General features: G+C 40.4%; 1 protein-coding gene across 1 annotated transcript in view; it reads left to right on the top strand.

The window, feature by feature from the left end:
• LOC145412169 (phytanoyl-CoA dioxygenase, peroxisomal-like) overlaps nt 1-15638 on the top strand; it is an 80894-nt gene extending 65256 nt beyond the window's left edge. The window contains exons 4-5 of the mRNA XM_080282104.1: nt 14967-15101; nt 15513-15638. Coding sequence (XP_080138230.1) covers nt 14967-15101; nt 15513-15638 — 261 coding nt within the window. The remainder of the gene's footprint in view (nt 1-14966; nt 15102-15512) is intronic.
• The last annotated feature ends 2740 nt before the right edge of the window (nt 15639-18378 follow it).

Genomic DNA, 18378 nt, shown 5'->3' with positions numbered 1-18378 from the left:
TTTTTTGCAGTGTCCTCTTGCTGATGCTTCTCCATATGTTAAGTAATCATTTATGTCTATTTTCTCCTTTCCTGATATGCACTTATATAGCATTATCTTGTCACCTCTTTTCCTTCTCTCCTGTAGTGTTGGTAGATTCAGTTTATTTAGTCTTTCTTCGTAGCTTAGGTCCCTTAAGCTTGGTATCCATCTTGTAGCAGCCCTTTGAACTTTTTCAATCTTGTCTATATGCTTTTTGAGATGAGGACTCCAGACTATTGATGCATATTCCAGGGTTGGTCTAATGAATGATGTTATTATCCTTCTTAGCATGTCTTCATTTATGTATGTGAATGCTATTCTCATATTTGCAAGCAGTGTATACATGTTCCGTACCTTCTCGCTGATGTGGTCAGCCGGAGATAGTCTGTTATTGATAATCACACCTAGGTCTTTCTCTATTTCTGATGTGTATAGGGTTTTATTTCCTAACTTATAATCCCAATCAGGTCTTTTTCCACTTTTACCAAACTTGATTACATGACACTTGTCCACATTGAATTCCATTTGCCATGTACTACTCCATTTATGAAGTTTATTTAATTCTTCTTGTAGCTCCCTACAAGAGTCTGTGCTAGTAATTCTCCTTTGTATTTTTGCATCATCTGCAAACATATTCAGATAGCTCTCATTTCCAGTGTTACTGTTTATATCATTTATGTACACTAGAAACATGATTGGTGCCAGCACTGATCCCTGTGGTACTCCACTAGTCACTTCTTTCCATGATGAGTAGTTTCCTCTTAGTACTGTCCTCATTTCTCTTTTTATGAGAAAGTCTTGCATCCAACAAAAGTTTGCCTCGAATTCCTCCTTGATGGTACAGCTTCCATAAAAGTCTTTGGTGTGGTACTGTGTCAAAAGCTTTCTTGAAATCTAAATAGATACTGTCCACCCATCCTTCCCTTTCCTGTATTGTGTTTGTTACTCTGTCATAGTAGCTCAACAGATTAGTAACACATGATTTTCCTTTTCTGAAACCAAACTGTCTTTCTGTTATCATACTGTGTTCTTCTAGATGATTTACCCAAGCTTTTCTTATAAGTTTTTCTAATACCTTGCTTACAACACTGGTCAGTGATACTGGTCGGTAGTTGAGAGGATTTTGTCTATTTCCTTTCTTGAATAAGGGGACTATATTTGCTTTTTTCCAAATATCAGGTAGTTTCCCTCGACTCAAGGATTTCTTGAAAATTAAAAATAATGGTTTACTTAACTCCTTTGCACATTCTCGTAACACCCAACATGAAATTTCATCAGGACCACTTGCTTTTCCTCTGTCTAATCTACTTAACTCCTCTTGTATTACTTTTTCTGCTATTTGTATATCTGGTAGTATGTGTGGACATGCGTGTTCCACATATTCCCTCTCAAAATTTTTTTCTTCTGTAAAAACTAATTGGAAATTCTTATTTAGTGCTTCACAAATATCTTTCTCTTGTGTATAAGTGATTCCCTCATCCGTGATGGATTGTATTATATCTTTTACTTTGGTTTTGCTTCTGATATAGCTGTAAAACAGCTTTGGTTGATCACTACTTTTATTTATTATATCCTCCTCAAACTGTTTTTGGGCTTCCCTCCTTATTCTTGTATAGTCGTTTCTTGCCTGTTTGTAATTATTATACGCCCTTTCACTATTGTGTCTTCTGTATCTATTCCACAACAAATCTCTTCTTTCTTTTGATTTTTTACATTCTGTATTGAACCATTTCTGTATTTTCTTATCTGCTTCTTTGTGCTGTGGGATGTACTTCTGGACTCCTATTTCATAAAATTCACAAAATTTTTTATATACAGCATTTAAATCTTGTCCTCTAAGCTCATTTTCCCAATCAACTTCTAAGAAATACTTCTTTAGGTCTTGATAATTTCCCTTTTTATAGTTTAGTCTCTTTTTGTAACTGTCATTGCTGTTTACTATGTCATATGCTATCCTGAAGTTATAATTTAGTACTGCATGATCGCTTTTGCTGAGTGGAGGGTGATATATTAAACTGTCAAATGTCATTTTCTTGCCTAGTAAATATTAGATCTAGCACTGAAGGTACATCAAGTCCTCTTTTTCTAGTGGTTTCCCTCACATGTTGCGTTAAGAAAAACTCTTGTACGAGATCCAGGAGCTTTTGGTCCCAACAGCTTTCTTGGCTATTTATATCTAGAATATTCCAATTTATATTTGTATTGAAATCCCCAGTTAGTATAATTCTTTCCAATTTCTCTGAAATCTCCATTCTTGGAGATTTCAATGTTCACCACCACCTTTGGCTCTCCTCTCCTTTCACGGATCCACCTGGTGAACAAGCCTACATCTTTTCTATCCTTAATGACCTAGAGCAGCTTGTACAGCACCCTACCTGTATCCCTGACCGCCTTGGAGAGAGCTCCAACATACTTGACCTCTTCCTCACAACTAATCCTTCTGCTTACTCTGTTAATCTTTTCTCTCCGTTGGGCTCCTCCGATCACAACTTTATTACCTTAACCTGTCCTATCACTCCGGTACGGCCTGTGGACCCTCCAGGGAAACGTTGTCTATGGCATTTTGGAGCCGCAGACTGGGAGGCCCTCAGGCAGTACTTCTTTGATTTTCCCTGGAATGATTATTGCTTCCATGGCCGTGAGCCATCTGAGTGTGCCTTGCGCATTACGGAGGTTATTCTCTCGGGCATGGAAGCATACATTCCTTTCTCATATCCTTTGACTAACGCAAGAAAGCCTTGGTTTAATCACGCTTGTTCTAATGCTGTCCACAACAAGGAGAGGGCCTACAAAAGGTACCGGAGCCAACCCACCCCTGAATCACATCATCTTTACGTTTCTGCCCGGAATCGTGCTAAGTCTGTTCTTAGCTCTACTAAAAATAATTTCATCCATACTAAATGCTCTCAACTCTCCAACTCAAATTCTTCCCGCTTCTTCTGGCATCTTGCCAAAAATCTTTCTAACAACTTTACCTCATCATCCTTCCCTCCTCTTTTCTACTCTGATGGTTCTGTAGCTATTTCTTTTACTGATAAAGCAGATCTCTTCACACAGACTTTCTCCTCCAATTCTACCTTAGACGATTCCGGTGCTGTTCCTCCATCACTTCCCCCCTCTGACTTCCTCATGGCTGACATTAAAATTTCTTCAGTTGATGTATTTTCTGCCATCACTGGCCTCAGTACTAACAAGGCATATGGGCCTGATGGGGTCCCTCCTGTTGTTCTCAAGAACTGTGCTTCTGTGCTTACACCCTGCCTAGGCAAACTCTTTCGTCTTTGTCTGTCAACTTGTACCTTTCCTTCTTGCTGGAAGTTTGCTCTCATTCAGCCAGTCCCAAAGAAGGGTGACCACTCCCAACCCTCCAACTATCGTCCAATTGCTTTAACGTCCTGTATTTCAAAAGTTTTCGAGTCAATTCTTAATAGAAAAATTTTAAGGCATCTTTCCTATCACAACCTTCTTTCCGATCGTCAGTATGGGTTCCGTCAGGGACGCTCCACTGGCGATCTTCTCACCTACCTTTCAGACTCCTGGTCATCCTCCTTTCGGGACTTTGACGAAAGCTTTGCCATTGCACTTGACATCTCAAAAGCTTTCGATCAAGTCTGGCATAAATCTTTAATTTCCAAACTGCCCTCCTACGGTTTCTATCCTTCTATCTGTGCCTTCATCGTTAGCTTCCTTTCTGGTCGTTCTATAGCCGCTGTTGTAGATGGCCATCGTTCTTCTCCAAGATCTATCAACAGTGGTGTTCCTCAGGGCTCTGTCCTATCACCAACTCTCTTCCTTTTATTCATCAATGATCTTCTAAGCTGTACATCTAACCCTATCCACTCATACGCTGATGACTCCACTCTTCACCTTTCCATTCGGTTCCTGCAACGCCCATCTCAACAGTTACTTCAACAAACAAGGGATGAGGCTATGGCACACCTAATGTCTGACTTGGCTCGTATCTCTGACTGGGGTAAAAATAATATGGTTGTCTTTAATGCATCTAAGACTCAGTTCTTACACCTTTCAACCCGACAAAATTTTCCACAGGTATACCCACTAATGTTTAATAATATTCAGCTTAATCCTGCATCATCCTTGAACATGCTTGGGGTTTCATTTACTCGGGACTTATCTTGGAAAGATCATATTACATCTCTTGTAAAATCTGCTTCCAAGAGATTGGGTGTGCTAAGCCGACTCCACTCTTTCTTTACCCCTGCACAATTGTTGACTCTATACAGGGGTTTTATCCGCCCCTGTGTGGAGTACAACTCTCATGTGTGGGGAGGCTCCCCTCATACAGCTCTTCTCAATAGGGTGGAGTCAAAGGCTTTTCGTCTCATTAACTCTCCTCCTCTTACTGACTCCCTTCAACCTCTGTCTCTTCGCCGCACTGTTGCATCTTTATCTCTTTTCTATCGCTACTTTAATGGTCACTGTTCCTCTGAACTGTCTGCTTGCATTCCTCCACCTCTACGACGGGCGCGTAGCACCCGTCTGGCAGCAAACTCTCATCCTTTTTCTGTCCAACTCTCTAATGCAAGAGTTAACCGTTACTCCCAGTCTTTCATTTATGCAACAGGTCAGCTCTGGAACTGTCTCCCTCTGTCTGTATTTCCTGCTGCCTATGATCTCCAGTCTTTCAAACACAGTGTGTCCGGGCATCTCAAAATGATCGGATCTTGAATTTGGCTCTATATTGTATTTTGTTTTTCTCTTGGAGGGAACTGTTACTGCGGGCTCATGGCCTTTGGTTCCTTCTTCCTCGCATTAAAAAAAAAAAAAAAAAAGCAAGGATCTTATACTCTGAATTGTACTCTCTGCCAGGTCCTCATATTCGTCTCTTTCCCATGTGTTTGATCTGGGTGGCATATACAAATTGGCTACAATTACTTTACCTTCAGATGTGTCGATCTCTACTGCAATCAGTTCTACTTGTGATGGTATATCTAGGTTTATTTCCTTGACTTTTAGATTTTTCTTAGTTAATATTATAATTCCTCCTCCTTTTTTAAAATTTCTGTCTCTTCTCCATATATTGTATTCCTCTAAGTTTAGTATGTCATTGGATATCCTTGGTGTTAATTTTGTCTCAGTTAGGCATATTATTTGTGGTTCATTTTCTCTGACATAATCATTCATCTCTAGTAATTTAGATACCATTCCATCCACATTTGAGTACATCAACTTTATCATCTTGTTTATATACTTGTCATGACATGGTTCTACTAACTTCCTCCTTTTTCTTCCATCCTGTTTGTGTACCACTTTCGTACCTGCAATCTTATTACTTTGTAAAAAAATTTCTTCTTGTCCTCTTCTGATCTTCCCTCATTTTTTGTTTTTGCTTCCTCCCTTTTCTCTTTCAGTAATTCCAGTTCCTCTTGTGTTAGACATCTTTTTATCCATACATTTTTGAACTCCTCTTTTTCCATAAGATTCTTTGCATTTTTTAGTATCTCTTCCACAGTGTTTACACTCTGGAAAGTCACCTTTAGAGGTCTTGTCTTGCTTTTCTTGTATTTCCCTAACCTTTTGTGTTCCTCTATGTCTTTACTACAGATTTCCTCTGATACTTCTTTCAGTAAGCTCATTACATTTGCCATCTCCTTTTTGTCTCTAGTGATTTTGTTTTTAATTTCTTCCTCTTCTATACCAGTGATTACTATTGATTTATTTATTTCTATTGAATCTCTGACTAACTTTGGATTGTTTTGGATTATTCTTTTCACTTCCTTTTTAATGTTTTTTTCCTCCACCCTTGTTTCTAAGTCTTTCTTTACTTTCACCATTTCAGCATACGTGATTTCTACATCATTTTTGTAGCTTTGCACAGCTTCATTCACCTGTGTTATCTTCTCCTCAATATCACTGCTCTGGTCCATAAGACTACTTGCTTGTCTAATTGTCTCTGTGTAATTTTTTAACTCTTCCATAACACTCTCGTGATTAACTACTGTACTTCCCATTTCACTCACTTTCTTCCTAAGGGTATTCAATTCCACTGTTAGTTCACTGATGGTTGTGTCTTTCTTATTGGCCTCCCTTCCCAGTTTTTCTATCTCTTCCTTTTGCAAGTGCATTTGCTTCTTTATTTCATCAATTTCATTTTTGAAAGCCATTTCTAGTTTGTGTACACGTTCAACCAGTCTATTGTGAGTCTCCACTTCAACCAGTTCTTGGTAGAAATCATCATTTTGCTTTTTACTTTTATCCCTTTTCTTTTCCAAATTTGTTTTACTGAAGTATGTATCCATTTTGTAATACTAAATGAACAGAGTGTGTACTTACAAAGCATGCACGCTTTCCCCGTCTTGCTGTAGTATAAACAAACCCAGCTGACTCAACACATCGTGGTTCTTTGTTGTTTGAACCTGTCTTATTTAAACTTATTATTTCTTTTCCTTTTAATAATGAAAAATCATTTAGTCTAACCTGGTACAGAGCTTGACTCATTCAAAGATACTTATTTAGGTAATGCCTCTGGCCGTGTTGAGCTGGTATGGAGCGCCGGTACGGACGTCTACCTCCGACGATGCCGTGTGTGTATGCGCCAACGCAAGATCGTGCTAGAAGAGTGAGAGAAGAGTTCTGGACAAATGTGGAAGTGTGCATGGAAAAGTTTGGAAGGAATGAGAGAGTGTTTTTGATTGGTGATATGAATGGTAAAGTTGGGAATGTGAAGGTGGATGGAATAGTTGGTGAGTGGGGTGTGCCTGCTGAGATAGATGAGAATGGGAGTGCGTTAGTGGACATTTGTGCTGGGAGGGGGTTGGTGATAGCCAATACCCTCTTCAGGCATAAAATGATCCACAGGTATACATGGCGAGTGATGAGAAGGGTGGGTGGTGAACTGAATGAAAGGAAGGGAATGATTGATTACGTGTGTGTGGATGAAAGGATGCGAAGATGTGTAAAGGATGCAAGAGTGTATAGATGTTGGGGGAGTGGACTTTCTGACCACTACTTGGTGGTGGCCAGAATTAGAATGCAAGTAAGATGGAGGAATAGAAGAAGGGAAAGATGAGAGGAAGGACTAGTTGCAAGGAGAGTGGAAAGGTTACAAGAGGATGAGAAAAAGGCAGAGTATAAGAGAGAAGTGGAGGAACGATTGGGCAAATATGAATTGGAGCAGATGGGGGACGTGGAAGGTGTGTGTAAGATATTTACAGAAGAAATATGTGTAGCATGTGATGTGGTGTGTGGAAGGAAGAGAAGATGGAGGGGGGTGCAAGGAACAGCGTGGTGGAATGAAGAGGTGAAACAGGCTGTGGCACAAAAGAAGAAAGCATACAATGAATGGATGAGAAATAGGGGCGTGGAAGAAGTTGAGAGGCGGAAGAGAGAGTTATATGTGGAAAGAAAGAGAGAGGTGAAAAGATTAGTAAGAGAGAGTAAGAAGATTGTGGATGAGGAATTTGGAAGGAATTTGAGTGTAAAGTGGAGGGACTGTAAGAAAATGTTCTGGAGAGAAGTGAAAAGAGTAAGACAGGGTGGAAGTGAAGTTAGCAGGGGAGTGAAAGATAAAAATGGTAGATTACTAGTGGAGAAGGGAGAAAAAGTGAGAAGATGGAGAGAACACTTTAAGGAATTGTTGAACGTAGAGGATGGAAGTAATGCGAGTATAAGTGGCTGGGGAATGGCTGGGAGAAGGAGGGAGTTGAGAAGACAGGAAGAAATCAGTAGGATAGAAGTTGTGAAAGCAATGAAGAAAGTTAAATCAGGGAAAGCCCCAGGAATTGATGGAGTGTGTGGTGAAATGCTGAAGCATGGGGTAGAGATGGTAGTAGAATGGATGTGGAAGATGTGCAGATTGGCCTGGGAGGAAGGTAGAGTCCCGGAGGATTGGAAGTCAGGTATAATTATTCCCTTGTACAAAGGAAAAGGGGAAAAAGAAGTGTGTGGTAATCATAGGGGCATTTGTCTTCTTAGTATAATAGGAAAAGTGTATGGTAGGATACTTATAGACAGAGTTAGAGAAAGAACAGAGAAATTAGTTGGAGAAGAACAGGGAGGCTTTAGGAAGGGAAGGGGTTGTGTAGATCAGATATTCATTCGTAGATCTTTAGTGGAAAAGTTTCTAGAGAAGGGAAAGAAGTTGTATGCGGCTTTCATGGATTTGGAGAAAGCATATGACAGGGTGGATAGACAAGGATTGTGGAAAGTATTAAGAATATATGGGGTAGATGGGAAGTTGTTGAATGCTGTGAAGAGTATGTACGATGGTGCGAAGGCTGCAGTGCGTGTGGATGGTGAACTAAGTGAATTTTTCTCTTTGAAAGTTGGTTTGAAACAGGGATGTGTCATGTCTCCATGGTTGTTCAATCTGTACACGGATGGGGTAATAAAAGAGGTACAAGGTAGGGTAGTGGATGTTGGAGTGACCCTGGTGAGAAAGGATAGTGTTTGGAAACTCCCTGTACTGTTGTTTGCAGATGATACTGTGTTGTTGAGTGAAGATGAAGGGGAGCTGCAAGGCTTGGTGGATGAGTTTGGGAGAGTGTGTAAGAAACGGAATCTAAAGGTGAATGTAGGGAAGAGTAAAGTGATGGTCTTTGAGAGAGGTGAAGTTAGTGAATGTACAGCGATTTTGGATGGTGAGGAATTGGAAAATGTGAGTACGTTTAAGTACTTGGGTAGTGTGATGAGTAAGGATGGAGGTTTGGAGGGTGAAGTGCTTGAAAGGGTACAGCAGGGAAGAAAAGTTGCTGGTTCTTTGAAAGCAGTGATAAGAAACATGGAAGTGAGCATGGAAGTGAAAAAGTTACTACATGACAGTATTGTGATACCAACTCTAACGTACGGAAGTGAAGCTTGGACATTGTTGGAAGGACACAAGTCAAGAGTGAGAGCAGTGGAAATGAGTTATTTAAGAGGAGCCTGTGGAGTCACGTGGAGAGACAGGCTGACGAATGAGGATATAAAGGAGCGTTGTGGTGTGGATGTGATAGGAAGCGTTATGAGGAACACACTGAGGTGGTTTGGCCATGTGGAGAGGATGGAGGGTGAAAGACTGACGAAGAGAGTGTATGTGAGTGAGGTGGAGGGGGGAAGAGGGAGGGGGAGGCCGAGGATGAGATGGAGGGATGGGGTGGAGAGGTATATGAGAGAGGGGGGTGTGAGTTGGGAGCAGGGCAGTGAAATGGCGGGGGACAGGGCGACTTGGAGGCGATTTGTTTGTGGCCACCCCAAACGGGATTGAGGCGTCTGGCAATAGATAGATAGATAGATAGATAGAATAATTGGCTTCTTTAAGGAAATAAGATAGTAACATTGTGAGTGCAGTAACAAATAATTACGGTAGAAAAAGGTTGCAGTATTATTGATTGCTGATTATGATTATTCATTATCACTCTGATTATTGATTATAATTATTTGACATATTGCACTAACTGAGTGTAAACAGGAAAAATAAGGCACTAAAAACACAGAGTGATGCAGGATAATGCAATGGGAGGCGACATAGACAAAACTGAATCTGGTAGGGTGGTGGCGGCGTGATATGGGCATGGTGTGTGTGTGGTGATTGGCCAAGAATGGCCTAGATGGTGCACAACGCTGTGTGTGGTTGGGTGGGCACCATGCGGTCATGTGTATGGGGTGTGGATGGCATTTGGTTCTCTCTGTGGCTCAGCTTGGCAGGCTAGCCATCCAGCCAATGCACAGGAAAATAGTGCATGTCGCATTATATGATTTTCAACCATCTGAATGCTTGTATATGCCTAACTGTATTTACCTGATTGTGATATACTGTACAGGAAATGAGCTACACTCGTGGGGTCCTATCTCTGTTTCTCGATGAGGAAAATTTTGTTTTAAACTCGTTTAAATTTTTAGACTGGACGATCTCTTTGTCCAGGCTATTCCACAGGTCTGTGCATCTATTAGGAAATGTATATTTCTTGATATCCTTCAAGCAGCTTGGCTTCTTCAGTTTCATTCCGTGTCCACTTGTTACTCTCTTATCCCATACAAAAAGATCTTCTCTGTCAACTTTATCTACTCCCATCATGGTCCTGAACACTGCAGTCATGTCGCCCCTCTCTCTCCTTTCCTCTAAGGAAGGCAAATCCATCTTTTCCAGCCTCTGTTTGTATGACATCTGCTAGACTGGGGACCACCTTGGTTGCTGTTCTTTGTATTCTCTCAATCTTGTTTATATCTTTCTTTTTGTGTGGGGACCACACTACAGCTGCATATTCTATCCTGGGGTGGATCATGGCCACTATCAATTTTTTCATCATCTCCTCATCCATCTAATTAAGTGATACTCTTATGTTAGTGAAGAGTTTATACGTCTCTCTAACTATCTTGTTAATATGTTTTTCAGGTGACAAACTATCCTGAATCAGCACTCCCAAATCTTTCTCTTCTCTTACTTTTGTGATTGGTTCATTAACCCATCAGATAATTCAGTGATGGCCTCTTGGTACTTTTACCCACTTCCAATATTTTACATTTCTTTGCGTTGAATTTCATTTCCCACATCCGGTTCCAATCATGTATCCTATCCAGATCCTTCTGCAGCATTTTACAGTTCTCCTCAACCTCCACCTTCCTCTAGATCTTCGCATCATCAGCAAACAAACTTGCATAACTGTTCAATCAGTAGAGAGGTGGCCTGCAGTCCTAACGGACCCAGGTTCAAATCCCACTGGGGCAGGGAACAGTTTAAGGATCTGAATTTCAAAAAAATCAGACTTTACTGATCTACCAGAAGACCTGCCGACATGTCATAAAAATACCCACCCTAATACCAGTACACCGGTCCTGTATGAGACAGCCCTAGCATGTATTCAATATGGACAGTGGGTGTTAGTGCCGAAGTGGTGACATGTAGAGGTTTGCGGTACATAGGAGGACTATTGGGCCTTGAAAGCAGGCTGTGAAGCCTATGTCCAGAGTTGGGAGGGGGGGGGGATGGGAACTACCATATCATTTACGTAAATCAGGAACATTACTGGCGCCAACACTGAACCCTATGGGACTCCATTTGTTACTTCCCTCCATCCAGACATCCTATCGTTTATTTCTGTCCTCATTTGTCTCTCAAAAAGTCTCTCATCCATTCCAGGAGGTTTCCCTTCAATCCTCCTATATGCTGTAGTTTCCACATTAGTCTCTTGTGAGGTACCTTGTCGAAGGCCTTCTCCAATTTTAAATACACACAATCCACCCAACTGTCTCTCCTATAGCACATCAGTCGCCCTTGAGTAAAAGCTCAACAAGTTGGAAACACATGACCTTCCATTTCTGAATCGAACCTGACTATCAGCCAAAATATTCATCTCTTCCAGATATTTTATCCATCTTTCAGGATTCTCTCGCACAATTTTGCGACCATGCTGGTTAGGGACACTGATCTCTACTTCAGGGGTTCTTCCCTTTTTCCTCCCTTTTAAATTGGTACTCCATTTGCCCTCTTCCATTCTTGAGGCACTTTCTCCTCTTCCAGAGAACTCACAATTAAACTGTGAATCTTATCCGCCAGTTGTTCTCTGCATTCCTTCAGTACCCAGTTAGAGATTCCATCTGGTCCTGGGGCTTTCCCTACATCTTTAGTTTCCAGTAATATATACACTTCCTGTACTTACACTTTTATACCTTTTGTCACTACATTTCTAGTCATTTCCTCCCCTTCCACAAACTCCTTTTCATTAGTGAAAACCAATTGGAAACATTTGTTCATTATTTCAGCTTGCATTGCTGCATCTTTATAAACCTTTCCTTCTAGTTTTTTTTATTCCTTCCCTTTGTTTCAGTTTGCCATTGACAAATCTATAAAACAGTTTGGGCTCATCCTTACATTTGTCTATTATACCTTTTTCAAAGTTCTTTTCTTCCTCTCGACTTATTCTTGTATATTCATTTCTAGTTCTTTTATATTCTTCCTTTGTTAGGTTATTACCTCTTTTTCTCCAGTTGTTCCATGCCATGTCTCTCTCTTTTTTTGCTATCATACACCCTCTGTTAACTCACTCCTTTTTCCTGTTTTCTTTCCCCCTTACTCTTGGCACATATTTTTCCACCCCCAAATTATAGAGGTCTAGAAAGATATCCTACTTCCTCTGTATCTCTTATGTTTCTCTGAATTTTCTCCAGTCCGCATTTTCGGAAAATTTTCTCAATCCTGTAAGGTTTGCTTTCCCAAAGTTGTATCTTCCCTGCCTATAAAGCTCGTCTCTTGGCACCACATTCCTTATTATCATCTGGAACTCAGTGACCACATGATCACTTTTTCCTATTGGATACAGATATTTCAAAGATTCTATTACATCGGGTTCTTTGGTAAACAGTAAATCTAGTCTTGCTGGTGTGTCCTCACTTCGGAATCATGTGTCTTCTTTGACCCACTCTGTCATCACATTATTCATTGTTATATTTAATAGTATTGTATAGTGCCCCACGAATCTTCGTTTCCTCATTAGTCCCATTCCTCCCAGTTCACCTCTTTACAATTATAGTCACCCATTAAAATTATATTGGTGCTCTTCTCAGTCATTCTCTTTAAATAACAAGCCATGTCTAACAACATCTCTTGGTATTCATCTTCATTCCATGCTGTTGTCTAGGGGGAACTACCACTATATCTCTCATGCCATGCTCTCCAGTTTCTAATTTCGTATTTATCATATTTATCATTTCAGCCCTGTCCTTTCCCATTTCCACAGTATCTATATTTGTGTTGTACTTCACTGCTATCCTCCTCCTCCAGTTTTTTCTTTGCTGTCTCTCCACAGTTTATATTTACCATCTCCCATATGGGTATCAATATCTTCTCATGCCATTCTCTCCAGTTTCTAATTTCATATTTATTACTTCAACCCTGTCCTTTCCCATTTCCACAGTATCTACATTTGTGTTGTTCATCACTGCTATCCTCCTCCTCCAGTTTTTTCTTTTCTGTCTCTCCACAGTTTATACCGGGTATTTACCATCTCCCATATGGGTATCAATATCTTCTCTTAACATGGTCTCTACAAAGCAAATAACATCAGGTTCAAGTACCCGCAAGAAATTGTTGATTTCTAGCCTTGCCAGTATTAAACCATCTGCATTACTATATGCCACCTTCAAATTATTTTTGTTGTTTTTTATACTCTCTTCTCTCCGTCGGTAACACTTCCTCAATTTCTGATCCATGACTGTCCAGTAAAACATTGTCTTCTCTTCCTCCGTTCGCTGTTCGTTTTTTGCCTTTGCCTCCTTTACAAACTCCTTTATTTTAGCTCTTTCTTCCTCATTTGCATCTCTCCTTATCCAAACATTTTTGAACCCTTCTCTGTCTGCTAATTTCCATGTTCTATTGATGCTTTCATTTACTATTACCTGAGACTTAAACTTTACCTTCAACTGCCTCGCCCCTCCTTTCCTCATACTTTCCCAACCTAAACACTTCTTCAGTCTCTTCTTGAGCTTCGTTGTTACCCTCCATAACCACTGATATTATTTCTTTAACCTTACTCAGTTCTTCTCTTTCTCTTTCTGATCTTACTGTCATATTTTTTTCTTTTACTCCCAAAATTATCACTCATTTTTTCTTATCTGCTACATCTCTGACTAAAGATTCTCTACTTTTCAGTACCCTAACCACTTCCTTCTCCACCTTTTCCTTGCTTTGTTGTTCTATGAACTCTTCCAAATTTACATTTCCTTCCTCCTGAATTTTCTTCCACCCCTTATGTTGCTCCTTGATTTCCTTAATGTGCTCATCTTGCATCCTTGATTTGGATCCATACTCATCTAGTTTACTTTTCATCCTGTCCCTTTCTCCTTCCAACCTCTTATTCTCTCTCTTGACTGTTTTATTTCATTTGAGGCAGCTTCATTACACACTTTTAAATCTGTGACTTCTCTTTCATCACTACATGTGCAAACGTTTTCCAGTTTATTCTGTAGAATTTTAATCTCTTTCTTGTGCTGTAAGGTCCGTTCCCGCAGCTGTCTAATTACTGCCCCTACCTTTTTTAACTCCTGGACATTCCTCTCTGCTGTTTTCTGTAATCCTGCTACTCTTGTTTGGTTCAGCTTAGTACATCCATTTCCCAGATCATCTTCGGAGAAGCCTGCAAAATCCCCCTTACTGTTTGTAAACAAAGCACCGTCCCTCTCCACCATGATGTAACCGTATGGAAACTTTCTATTTCCACTATCTTGTACTCTTTATGACCAGAACCTCGTTTTTTTTTTTTTAACTACTGTCTGACGGGACCACGACTCACGCTGTCACATAATCACATTAGGCTGGTCTCCTTTTTGCCGCTGATTCAGCAGTTATTTCCTCATGATCCAGGAAAAGCTCCGTCTCTGTCGGCGACCTGTGTGTGTGTAGAAGTCTCTCTTTCATCTCTCCGGAAAGAGGAAGGTTTGGGGAGTACAGTGTTATGCATAACTCAAACATGGCCGTGTTTGCGTCTGGACTCCTCTGCAGTTCAGTGCCTCAGTTATATTTAGGTGATGAACAGTAATTCTCTAGTATTAAAGAAATCGGACAGTTCATAAACATGAATATTGTCAACATGGCATCGTGGAGTAAGGTAATTTTTTGTTAAGGAAGTGGTTGTTTGTTTGTTTTCATATGCTTTTCTTTTACATAAAAGTAAAGAAACCAATGACTGATCAGCAGTAGTGAATAGATATTCTGAATGTTGAGTATTTGAGTTAAAACTACTCATATTAAGCAGTGCAGTGTTTTCTATGCTGCGCAATATGGTAATCAGCGTTAAGAACTGACCGTAATAGTGAGTTAAGTCAGTCTTGTATTATCTGCTCTTTCCCTTCCAGAATTAGATTGCATCTTATAAAACAGATTGTCTTTTATACCACAACATCTAGTAATGATTAGCATGTGCTGAGTTGTTTCTCTATATACATTTCCATCTAAGTTTATAGTTTTGATCAGAGAAGAAATTCATTGCCCCTCTGTATATCTGACATTGCAGAATGGAGTGAACAAGATGTACCATGGGGTACGAGGCTATGATGATGTGCCAAAGACAATGTTATGCATGGAGAAGGGAGACACAGTATTTTTCCATCCCATTCTCCTTCATGGATCGGGGGACAATCGAACACAGGTAAATCAGTTTACAGGTGATATATAACATCTATGATGCTGTTATTTGTAATTTATTGTCAGTGATTAACATATATAATATGGCAGATTTGATTACTGGAAACATCTGTTTGGTGGCCTTCAGGAGCCCATACCTGGGGAGCAGTATTTCTTGACTACAATACTGTATCTTCAAGAGAGAGAGAGAGATTTGAAAGTTTTTCAAAAAATGAGCTGGAACTGGACCAGTTAACCTGACTGAAATCTGCTGGATTTAAGCTTCTGGATCAAAACCAGACTAGAACTAGAGAAGGAGATTCCCCCCCCCTTCCTTCCTGTCCTTTATCTAGAAGTAGAATATGACCAGAGTACTGATGGCATAAGCCAGTCAAACTGGATTACTGGAACAACTTTCTTTAGAATTAGCCTGCAGGACCTGGCCATGGCTACCAGAACTGTATCAGGCCTTACTTTTGCAAAAATGATTAACTGGACCACTGAAACAGAACCAGATCAAATTTCCACCACCAGTTCCCAGTTGTCACTCAGACACAAGTAAATAGAGTCAAAAGTCTGGTAGGTAATGTGTTTCTTGTGTCTGCACTTCACTCCAGCCACAGTGAAGCTTGATAGTATGTTGGCACTCCTCAGGAACAGCCCTGGTTAGCCTGTTGACCCCCGTAGGTTAGGATACGAGATTAAGAACCTGTGTATTTTCAGGGACTGACTGCAGTTAATAAAAGGGCCAATAATAATAATAGCCATTATTATTATTATGATTGCTGTCTTATTCACCATTCATTCATTCATCATCCAATCCTGTGTTGCCCTGTGAGGAGCGTAGGAGCCTGGGGCTAGGCAAGTTGGTCCAGACATTTAAGATGAAAGTGACCAGCTGCAGTCATCCCTGAGTGGCATTACATCAGCAAGAAACCCCAACCATCCCTTAGATATAAACCTTCACCGGCTTAATCTGATTGGAGCACTGTAATTACCCACTAAACCACCAGGTGGCAAAATTTGGTTATATGGTTACTACTCAGCATAGTACAGTAAATGGTTTCCTGGTGTACAGGAAACCATTTGGCTTCTCACTCATTGTAGAGTCACCCACAGGCAGAAGGAAGAGGAAAGAAAGGAGGAAAGAAAGACAGAAGAGGGAGTGTAAAGTCACCTGTAGGCAGATGGACGAAGAAAGAGTGACAGAAGAGGATGTCAGGAAAGAAGGATGGACAGGAAAGGGCAGACACCCGAGAGCAGCACTATATTGAGCAAGTGGATGGTGAGCACCCCCATCTACCTCATCATTATTATTATTATTAAGCTTCAACTTATAAATGACGAAGCTTATTGTTTTCGTTAGTATTACTGTATTATTTTTCTTTGCACTTTTTTCTTAGATCTTGATGATATTATATAGGGAGGTACCCTAGGGTAATCCAAGTACAAATATAAATGACCTTGTCCCATTTTTGAAGGTCATATATTCATTTTTGTTGTAAAAATTGCATATTTGAAATAGAAATATTTCAGAAACTAATTGAAATACACTTATTTGGTTGAAAATCTTTGGATAAAAAGTTTGCTAAGAATTGTGGCTGAATATTTTGCCATTTAGCCTAGTGGAATGTACCAAATTCAAATTGGCTCAGTGTCTTCTTTGTCGCACATTATAGAGAAAATCACAAAAGCTGTAAAGCTGTAACATTACAGAAATATGACTGTGGTCCTTCTTATTATCTGAAAGGAATACAGTTACAGTTAAGCATATAGTTAGCCAGTTATTGAGACAAATGTAAAATGTACCCATACATTCTTCCACACATTTGTTTTCAGATCTTGTAGATTTTACACAAGAAGCTACCTTGGGTTAATCTAAGTACAGAGGGCTCGCACAGTGCGCGAGTGGATGGGCAGTTCATGACCTCGCCCACTGTGGTTTTGCAAACTGCGAATACATAATCTTATGGGAAAAATAACATATGGGCAGGACTCCCTCAAACCTTGATATTTTTTTAACCTTAGAGATATAATAATGCAAAACTTTTTAAGACGTATACTGCAAATATAGCTAAAATAATAAAACTGTGGTCAGTCACCTTAAAAACAGTAGACAACAGGCAAGATGGACTTAAATAGCAGGGGTTCCGAGGCGCAACAACACACTTAGAGTGTCCCTGCCGCCCCAGCCACACCATGCTTGTGTAATGGTTGCCAGTGTTGTATTATTCCAGGTTTTTACGAAGATATTTACGGCCTGTCGAATGTTACATTTCTGAGAATGCAGCAACAGCCATTATGGTGGAGGGTTGCAGGTATGCTGGGTGAGGCAGGTGAGTCAGGTAGGGCTGTGGAGGTGGAGGGGGAGGCGGCTGGTGAGTCAGGTGGGGAAGTGGAGGTGGAGGGGACGGCAGCCGGCGAGTCAGGGGAGGATCCTCCATCTCCTCCTTGATACTGCTCACATTTTTGGCAATTTCTTTCATCTCTTCTTGTTTGTCTGTTTCATTCTTCATCTTGTTCTGGACGTATTTGCAGTATAAGAACTTGGGATTCGCGAAATAACCGTTATTCAAGTGAATCCAAACGTTATTATAGAAACTGGGTATCTGTTCGAACTTACCATCATTGTCGAAGTCGTTATTGACGAGATCATACTGTAGACTCCTCTTGAGCACCTTCCCCATGAGCCTGTAAGTCATGATGGGTGCATCGTGCAGGGAGGGGGGGGTCGCATAGTCTGGTAAAATAATGGTTTGGGGCCACTCCTTGCCTCAGCCTCACATATTGTGAGCTAAACTTGTGCATTCAGAGTTTTATGGTTGTGATTTTTGGTCACTTGTGTACTATGTGATTCGTGCACTGGGATCACGCATACTGTACGAGCCCACTGTACATGCTGCAAATATGAATAATCTTAAACTTCTTTTAAAGGTCACAGTCTTGTTTATGAAGCCAAAATTTCAAATCTTACATACCATAAATAGCTATGGCAAAGCTTCCTTATTGTGGCTACTCAATAACTAAACAGGTATTATTATTATTATTATTGGATCTTATTTTAGGTGGTAGGTGGTGGTGAGCATCATCCATTCACTTGTTGTAGTGCTGCATACTTCTTCCTTTACCCTTATCATTCTTCTTCTGTGTTTGCCATCCTCTCGTCCTATTTCTCCCATTCTTACTGTCATTTATTACTCTTCCATTGAAGGTGGCCCACAACTGGCTCTACACTGAGTGACAAATGTAATGGTTTCCTGGATGCAGGTGGTAAGCATACAGTATAATCAGATAATAGGTTG

The sequence above is a fragment of the Coenobita brevimanus genome, chromosome 92, assembly GCF_032717465.1.
Source record: "Coenobita brevimanus isolate Jiangsu-jjx chromosome 92, ASM3271746v2, whole genome shotgun sequence".
NCBI lineage: Eukaryota > Metazoa > Arthropoda > Malacostraca > Decapoda > Coenobitidae > Coenobita > Coenobita brevimanus.
The sequence above is the reverse complement of the archived record's forward strand: the minus strand, read 5'-3'. Positions and strand labels throughout refer to the sequence as shown.